At 32.9% G+C, this 9,478-nt stretch overlaps 1 protein-coding gene across 1 annotated transcript; it reads right to left on the reverse strand.

Annotated features, from left to right (window-relative positions):
- Window positions 1-1,810: 1,810 nt before the first annotated feature.
- LOC134852857 (alpha-1-antiproteinase-like) lies at window positions 1,811-4,083 on the reverse strand. Its single transcript, XM_063868691.1, has 2 exons — window positions 2,801-4,083; window positions 1,811-2,574 (listed from the first exon to the last, which is right to left on the reverse strand). Exons 1-2 carry the CDS (start codon window positions 3,734-3,736, stop codon window positions 2,386-2,388), a joined length of 1,125 nt encoding a protein of 374 aa, XP_063724761.1. The 5' UTR covers window positions 3,737-4,083; the 3' UTR covers window positions 1,811-2,385.
- Window positions 4,084-9,478: the final 5,395 nt, after the last annotated feature.

Consider the following 9,478-nt stretch of genomic DNA (forward strand, 5'->3'; position numbering starts at 1 on the left):
AATAGCTATTGAAAAAAATACTTAACATTTGAGCAGGAGCTTTACAGCAGATGTTTTCTGAGACTGATTAGCTTGTATAATTGTTCTTTTTTTGGTTGGTGAAAAGTCAAATTAGAGCTAATTTAGAAATGACTTCGATGTCGATAAAACAGTTTTTGACAGCACAGGGTCTTGATTTATCAAGGAGAGCGCTTGTAAATATTTTAGCTGCTTTAAGAACAGCATCAAAAAAAAAAATTGGTAATTTTCAGTAAGGAAGTATTCCTTGTTAAGCTCACATTTTTTTTGGCAATACTTCATAATTGAACTATAAAAACAAAGACTATGAAACTATGAAGGAATCAAGTATTTTTGGACAATTTAATCAGTTTTGCAGTTGATGCTCTCAGTTTTCCGGTTTATATCAGAGTTTTTTGATACAAACAGGCTTGTTCAGAATAACAATTTAAATTATTTCGACAATTTCTTGTCGATGACTGAGAAAAATTAACACGAAGCTGAACTAGAGGTTGCACTACTATCTGTGAATTGAAGACTAACATCTTTATGTAATCTACGAGAATATGTTACTCTAAAAACTTCCGTTTGTTTGTCCGCAAATATAGTTTTTTTTTGAAGTTTGTTGTTATTTGAGAGACCAAAAACAGAAAAAATGAAACGAAATTTTAAAAAAAAGATTTTTTATTGACTTACCATAACTTGGACTCAATGCAGTTTTCCAAAATTTGGGTAAGGTTATGTCCAATGCATAAGATTGCTCAAAATTTCAATAATTCAAGCAATTTATCTCCTGCTGTTGATAGTTCGAATCAATGTTTAAAATCAGAATTGAAAGCAAATTTTGTTAGCTATGCTCTCATGCTCTTCATCTTTTTTTTCTGTGAGGATTTGAGTTTACGTGAAACTGAGATTGTATAAGCTGTTTTTAAGCTCCTTTAAGAACTTCTCAAAACGATACATCAATACAGTCATTAATTTGGAGCGCAAATTCCGTAAATAAATTGTCTGTATCACAGCTGACATTGAGTTGAAAATTGATGCCCATCTAAACATGCTATTTTCCGTTTACTTATGACAATTTTAATTTAATAAACCCCAAATTTTGTTTTTTTTTGTCAATTTTAGCACTTTTAGGTAAGAATAATTGTGCCTTGGTGATTTATTTGGGAAATTGGGCTATTGGTGACAGTCAATTTTTCAATCAATTTTTCGAAATGGATTATCACTAAGACAGAAAAATTTTCTGATTAACTTCTAATTCAATTGCCATAAATAGCCTGAAAAAAATCTCAGCAAACAGATTAGGCGAAAACTGCTTCAACTGCTCTTCAATAACAATAAAAAAAATGGTTTCAGAAAATAGTTCAAACAGGAGTGTGAAGAATCGTAACGTCGATAGATACTTTGGTGTCGATAGATTATCGTGATACATTGAATCCTCTCGATAGCTTATCTGAGAAACTATTATCGGAATTCTATATACATCTGTATTAGTGGTCGTCCATCCAAGAAGCCACACATTTACAACTTTATGGTACCCCAATGCAAACTCGTAGCATTTGTCAATGTCGCGGCTCTTATTCAAAGTTAGGACAGTTAGCAAACATATTTCACAAAATAAAGATTGGAATTTATCGAAAACATCGAGTTTCCAGTCGATAGATTATCGCGATATTTAAAAGCTTGTCAATAAATATTTCGAGATATATTGTATTGCGATATATCGGATATGAGTTTATCAATTTTCTGAGTTCAAAATTTGAAAAAAAAATTGTTAACGTTTTGATTTATAGTCTTACCTTCTCTGTACGCTTTGTAAAAGTGAAAAGTGACATATTTTGCGTCTGGTAACGTACTAATAAGAGTAAATTGCTTTGAAGTTCTATTCAAATCAATTCAATTATTCCTACAATTCAACTGGATTGATTTAATTAGCCGCTTGCACTTTCATAAGATGAATTATGTCGCCCGTTACCCTTTCATTTTTGCTACATTTGCAGTTTTTAAACAACACCGGAAATTTTTCAAAGAAAAATCGCATGTGAAATATATATCTCAAAAATATTCAATTGTCAGCTCAGAAGATAAGTGCTTTTCAAATAAATTTTAAAGTTCCCTGCAAAACCAACTTGTTGAAAAAGCAAAACTTGTTTAAAGAAGAAAACACCCCGAGCACTACTATTCTGTCTTTTCTCCGAAAGACCGAGCAATTATGACACTTTTAAAAGTGGGCTGTAATTATCCGAGTCATAAGTCTGGAACTGTATACTAGGAATAATTGACACATTTAGCATAGTACTATAGAGTCAAGTTAAACAAGTTCAACATTTTTTTTGCGAAAATAATATAAGTTCGTTCATTATATACTCCGCCGCCATTTCTCTCTCAAACCATGGGATCAGCCACTATTCCTGCAAACAAAATCACCCTCAACTTGGGGTTGGCAATGGCGAATAGATACGGCGAGTCCACCATATATTTCGGGGGCATCATTCTTGGGGCTACTTTGGCCAGGGTGGCTGCAGCTGCTTCGGTCCCATCTTCGTCAACTGTTACGAACGTCTTCTGAATAACCTAAGAGCGCAAGAAAGATTCAATTCTATTTCAATTAGTGGAAGCTTTGTCTCATGGTACTATTTGGTTAAATTAAAAACTCAAACGCCTTCAAATACAACTTCAGCTCCTTGATAAAATTTACTGAGTCATTTCTTCAGAATGTATTAGAAAAAATTTGACGAAAACCATCCTAATTAATTTAATTTTTCTTGGCAGCATGAATTGAAAACTCTTAAATTTATACTTGTGATATTTTTGAAGGCACATCACTGATGTCCGAGAAATCAGCCGCATCCGAGAAGGCCAACTTGATCCCCATTTTCTCCAAAAGGGGAATAAGGTCAACTTCACTTTCCACTCTGCTCTCCGGCAAACGAAAGTTCACGTACCTTTGGTAACTTTTCTCATGAATGTCGAAGAGTTTCTCGGAAATAACCTCTTTGAACTCGACGGGGTTTTTCTTATCTTGAGGGTGAATTATAAACATACCCCAGTCTAGTTCGGTTTTATTCTGTCGGTAAGGCATGAAGAAAGTCGTAAACTTGCTTCCACAGTCAAGTTTTGATTTGGAAACTTTGAAAAAGTCAGTAGTTGTCATATATTTTATTTGTTTTTCGCCTTGTGGAGAGTAGAAAGTTCCGTTGATTCTATATGTTTTAACGAAAGGATTGAACCAAAACCCCCTCATGTAGATTGTATTTATCAGAGCCATCAAGTCTTCAGGTTCTGAGTTTTTCAGAACATCTGTGATTTTTCCATTCGTTTGCTCCGAAATCCAATCGTTGACTATTTTTTCGCCCTCGTGAGTTCCAAATTTAACAGCTTCGAAACCCGCTTCATAATTTTCAGTCAGAATATTTTGAAAAGGCTGTAAAACTTCAAGCTTCTCATTCACGAAAACGCCGTTTGTTATATTCAATGTAAAATCAGAATTGCTTTCGTTTTTATAGAGCTTGAGCAAATTTTCGGCTTCCTGGCAATAATTGCTCGTTTCGGTAAATTGCAACCCTTTGTGGATTTCAACTCTAGTGGCTCCATGTGCTCCATGGCTAACCATACACATGGTTATAAAAGCACTAACGGGCGATAAGACGAAGTTCGAATTAGCATCTTCGCCTAAGTTGCTGAAGTATGTACTCAACAGAATTTGGGTAAAATTCAAAGACGCAAAGAAATCCATGAAATTGTTACCTAAGATTTTGGAAATTTGTATTTTTCCGAAAATTTTTGAAAAATTAACAATTTTGAGCTAAGCTTATACTCAATTTAGCTTTACCAAAATGAAATTAGGGCGGATGATAATATTAAAAACTAGGTTATTGATATTAGTCAGCTTTCAAATAAGGTTTCCGAGATCAACAAGTTCAAATATGTATTCAACAATATTAGATTAGATTTGTATTATCTCGAAGCTCAAGCAAATTGAGTTGATTTGCTTGAACTTCGAGCAAATCAACAACAAAAAGCTTACGTCACTATCGCCAAACCACACAAGTCTATGGTTGTAGTTTAACCAATAGCTATGGCAAATATGCTCAAGCCTAAACCGCGTTTGTTGTCTCATTGGCATTCAATTTGACCTTCAAATTACAAGTAGTTTCAGGAAGGTCAAGTAATCATTGGTGCACATCAGTTGAAAAGAGAGTTGAAACCACTTGAATCAGGGAGAATCAAGTAGAATTAATGACAAAATGCTATGAAAATGTCGAGGACCTTGAGCAAATAAATAATCTGTCAACAATCAAAGATTTTCAGGTTACTTAGTAACTTTGAAATGGAAGATGTGAAATGGGTAAAAATTGGTTTACAGCGTCAAAATTATCCTCCATCAGGTTCACTAGATTTTACCGCCGAAAAGGTGATTCCAAAAATTTGGAATTAAATATAAAAAGATACAAGACTGCTCGTATCAGGGGAGAGCCCTGAATGTTCCGACTGTCCCTAAACTGGTCTCGAATAGTTTTTGGTTAAAGAAATATTGACAAACAATGAAGTTTAAGCTGAACATTAGGAATCGTGAATGGAATTAAAAGACCAATTAGCCTGCCTCAATTAAATTTGGAGCGATTTTGTGCTGAAGGATAATTCGCCACGCATAAATAATGCGCATTAAACTTTCGGCATCCAAATATCACAGCGCTTTTTGGCTCTTTTTCCTTTACAACAACCCCCCCCCCACCTCACACGAGCTTCAATATATTAGTGTAACGAGTGGTTTTATGAAAATGAGTATGAGGACCAAATATGTTTGTCGTGGCCTTATTAGTCTGTATGTAATATTTCATAACAATCGGACAATGTGGTCAACAAATATACATGTAAAAATTTGAAGGTGGGGGGGGGGGGGAAGGAAAAAGAGCCCATTTTTTTATCACATTAGTCTATTAGTAAGCGTTTCACAGCATTATTCTAGGCAGGAAAGTCTATTGGTGAGCGCGCCCCTTCTGGGATTGCGAAGACCCATGGATCGATCCTCCGAGGCAAGTATTTTTGAGAATTGGTCTGAATAAAAAAAACGGCTCTTTTCCAGTTCCCTCCTTGAACTTTTCAAGTAATAAATTGCATTAAATCATGTCAGCATGAACAGGTGAACAAATTTTTACAACATTTCTTACAAGCAAAATTACCTGTGAACAATCTTTAAACAGCTTTATTTTGTTATTTTACGAGGGGGGTGGGAAGCTGGAAAAGAGCCAAAAAAAACACACCAAGCAAGTATATTCCTTACTTTCTCCGAAAATCGGAACAAAAATAACTTGAATCTGATTGAGAATGGTTTTTGATATATAACTTTAAGTTATAATAAAAAAGTTATACTATAACTAAAAAAAAAAAGTTTTTATAGTTATAACAAATTTATTGGATCAAATTTTCATTTTTTGAAACAGTTTTAACCTTCAAGCTACAAACGAATTCGAAATAGTTCTTTGAACTTTTATGATTGCTTTTCTTCGGTGTTTCATGTTTTTTTTCTAACAAATTGCATGACAAATCATTGTTGAATGAAATTATTCAAAAAATTGAAATATTTGAAGAAGCGCAATTAATTTTCCTTGCTTTTTTCACAACTTGTTTCATTCATTGCCGCAAGGTCAAAATTAGCTCATAAATTTTGAGCGTTGATATTCTAAATTGCTATCAGAAATATAGTTACAACCGAAATGTTGGTTAAATCCTTGACCATGCGCAATTTAACCGATCAAAACTATAGCATTTTAGGTAAATTAATTTTTGTAAACGGTTTTTACGTGTGGAATTTATTTGACCAAAAAATTCGGCATTAACTAAATATAATTTTTTAGGCAAAAAAAATCGGACAATATCTTAAATTTTTGAAACGACTCTGACCTTCAGACAAAAATGGGGTTAAAATTGAAAAAGAAACTTCAAAGTTGCACATTTGAATTATCAAAAGAGCAGTTCAAAATTATTGCGCTTTTCAGAGTCGTCAATCTGTTGAACCACTTGAAGCCCAAAACTATCAAACAGTTTTCATTGATCAGCTATCGGTCACGCAATTTCTTAATGAAAACAAAATCACGAAACGCCACAAAAATGCACACTAGAAACTTCAGAGATATTGTTCGAAATAATTTTAACTTAAAGGTCAGAATTTTTGTAATTGCCAAATTTTTGGCAATAGACTTTTCGACCAACAAATTAGAACGAAGTTAATTAACCTAAAAACTGCTCATTTTGACGTCGGACTGTTTTGGCACTGATTCTCATCGATAAAAACTGTTTACAAAAACTAATTTACCTAAATGCTTTAGTTTTTGACCAAAAAAATTGGTCAAGATGACCAATATTGCCAACAATTTGGCACAATTTATCTTCCAAATAATTAAGAAGTTGTCAGATAAATTTGTTAAAAATAACTATATAGAGAATTGCAAAAATTTTGATCTAGCAGAATTAATTAAGAACAGTAAATGTAGTTGTCTTGAGACATCTTTTTTCTCTGAAAAACTAGCTTTTGCATGCAAAAAATGTCTGAAATAGATAAAACTGCTCATTTTGACGAGGGATGTCTAATTTTTGCTCAATTGAAATTATACGGTTGAGATCAAATGGTTGACAAAATTTTTCCATCAATGAGTTTGAATGAAGTTAAATAACCAAAAACTGCTTATTTTGACTCAGGAAATCAAATTGTTACTCATTCGAAAATATATATCGCCTGCCAAATTTTTGGCGCTATCTTTTTCGGTCAACGAATATGAAGACAGATATTTAAACTAAAACTGATCATTTTGAAGCCGATTTTCAATTTATCACTGATTTCCTCAGGTAAAAAACCAAGTTCAAAAAAACTAATTAAACCTTAAATACTAAATTGAGCAAGGTCGCCGATATTACCAATAACTTGGCTTTAACAATAAAAAACAAATCAATCCAAAAAGTGGTGGTGCAGCAGAAATTTTTTTATAAGTAACTAAAGAGTAAATTTGTCACCAACTTAAGACTAAATTGTTGACATAATTGAGGCTGCTGATTTTGTAACACATCAAACTAAGAATATTACCAGCAAAAGTTGATTCATGCCATTAAAGAAGAAGTTCGCCTTCATAAAAGTCAATACGAATACTTTTTTGAAACTCAATTTTAATAAACTAGACTATAAACAGAAAGAATATAATAAACTGCAATGCTCATGTTTTGACAAATTTTTCTATGTTCTAGTTTTGATTGTTCTAGTTTTGATTCATGGTCCTAATCAAAAGAGCTTTCGAAATTGTCTGATTGCTCTTTTAAATTTGCAAGTTCCAGCCTTAGCTTCTTATTGTTAAAAAGAGACCAAGCTGTAGGCAATATTAATAAGCCTGTGCGCCGCAATTGCTGAAATGCGGTGTGTTTAAGGTTCCTCTCATATTGTTCCGACTTTCGAATAACAAGCGAAATATTCATGCCTGCTGTAATTTTTTTCCGACTTTCGAAAGTAACGGTATACTTGTGCTCGGGGTGGTTGTTTTTCTTCGGATAAATTTCGACTTTTTAACTGGCCATTTTTGACTGATTTTGTTGTCTTGAGCTTAAATTTGAAAAAATATTTCACCTGTGATTGTTTTTTGTAAAGTCATGGGGGTTTTCAGACTACCATTTTGACATTTTGACCAATTTGGGACAATTAACGCGCAACACATTTCGCGATATTTATGCGTAAGCAGAGATTTAATCAGTCTCAAAAATTGTTCCAAATTGTTTGACGGAAGCTTTATTGCCTTAATTAATTAAGGAGCAAAATCTATCTTGTTGTATTTCAAATGGCGTGCGGGGGGATGATTTTCTCAAAAAAATCTCAAATTTTCATTCTGTTTCATGTTACTTTATTACAATTAATTTTTTCTTGTTTTTACTGCTCCATAGACCTTTAAAGGCAGTCGGAATACTCAGGGCTTCGCCCTGATTCAAGCAGTCCTGTTTTCTTCTGTCAAGTTTTGCGTTTTTCATTGGCCACTTTTGCCAAAACTTTTTATACCATCTGAAAGATTCTGTTGTTTTGGGCTCAAAAAAATCAATATTTTAGCTGTGACTATTTTCGCTAAAGTTATGGGTTTGAAAAATGCCAATTTGGGAAAACTAACGCGCGATATATTGCTTTCTTATAACATGCGTAATAAATTCATGATGCGTTCCAAATTCAATTGAAGAGAGTCATCCGAGTCGCATTATTTTGATAAAAGACGCTAAATACATCCCTTGATAGCCTGTGCGGGAAAAACGTTGTGTTACTGTTGTTTATTTTTCCACCAAAAAACTTTTTACTTGTCCTTAAAGTGCAGTTAGAACATTTAGGAGTTCGCCCTGATATACGAGCAGTCTTGTGATTTTTTTTAAAAGAGTGCAAAATACATATCCGGCTTCAAAGTGTGCAGCTGTAGTTAGTATTTTTGTTAAAATTTTTTGACTCAAAAGTATATCTGATTTAAGTTTTCAAAACCAAACTAAACTAGTTGTCATTTTTCTGTTTTTTTTTGCTTATGGATCCTGAGCAAAATCATTAAAACTGACGCTGCTTATTTTAACATTGATCTTTGCACAGTGCTGATTTAAATTATCCGGACAAAATGAACAAAACCTCAGTTTTCAAACACGTTTTTCTCAAATTGGGTTACGATTAGACAAAAAGTGAAGACAAAAATTGCTTAGAATTTCATCAGACTTATTATCGTGCTTTTTTTCTCCAAAATTCTCAACCAAAATTTTATCCCAAAAATGGGTCAATTTGGTTTTTTTCAATTAATCAAAAAATACGCTGAAAAAAACTTTTTTAATTGAAAAAAAAATTATATCGCAAGAAGCCTTTTACTCAGCACAACAAAGTTTAAGAAGGGTTAAATCTCTAAAAACTAGTATAAGAGAAAACATTTTTATTTGATAGTCAATAAATGTGATTTTTACTATATAAAACCCAGAACCACTGTTTAAAAACAAATTTTAAACAATTTGCACAATTTTTTGGAGATTTAACCCTTCTTAAACTTTGTTGTGCTGCGTAAGAGGCTTCTTGTGATATAATTTTTTTTTTCAATTAAAAAAAGTAGGTTCAGCGTATTTTTTGATTAATTGGAAAAAAACCAAAATGAACTTTTTTTGAGGTAAAATTTTGGTTGAGAATTTCGGAGAAAAAATTACACCATATTAATTCTGATGAAATTCTAAGCAACTTTTGTTCTGTTCGCTTTTTGTCTAATCTTAACCCAACTTGAGAAAAAACGCGTTTGAAAATTCAAGTTTTGTTCGTTTTGTCCGGATAATTTAAATCAGCACTGTACGCTATTTTGAGGACTTGAAAGCCTTGCCGAAGTTCTAATCACTCTAAACGGCACATTTTGTTGAGCAAAAAATCTTCATGTTCCTCAGTTTTGTCATCAATTCGGAATCAACAAAATCCTACAAAACAAGTTTCTGAAAGTAAATG

The sequence above is a fragment of the Symsagittifera roscoffensis genome, chromosome 8 (genome assembly GCF_963678635.1).
Source record: "Symsagittifera roscoffensis chromosome 8, txSymRosc1.1, whole genome shotgun sequence".
Lineage (NCBI taxonomy): Eukaryota > Metazoa > Xenacoelomorpha > Acoela > Convolutidae > Symsagittifera > Symsagittifera roscoffensis.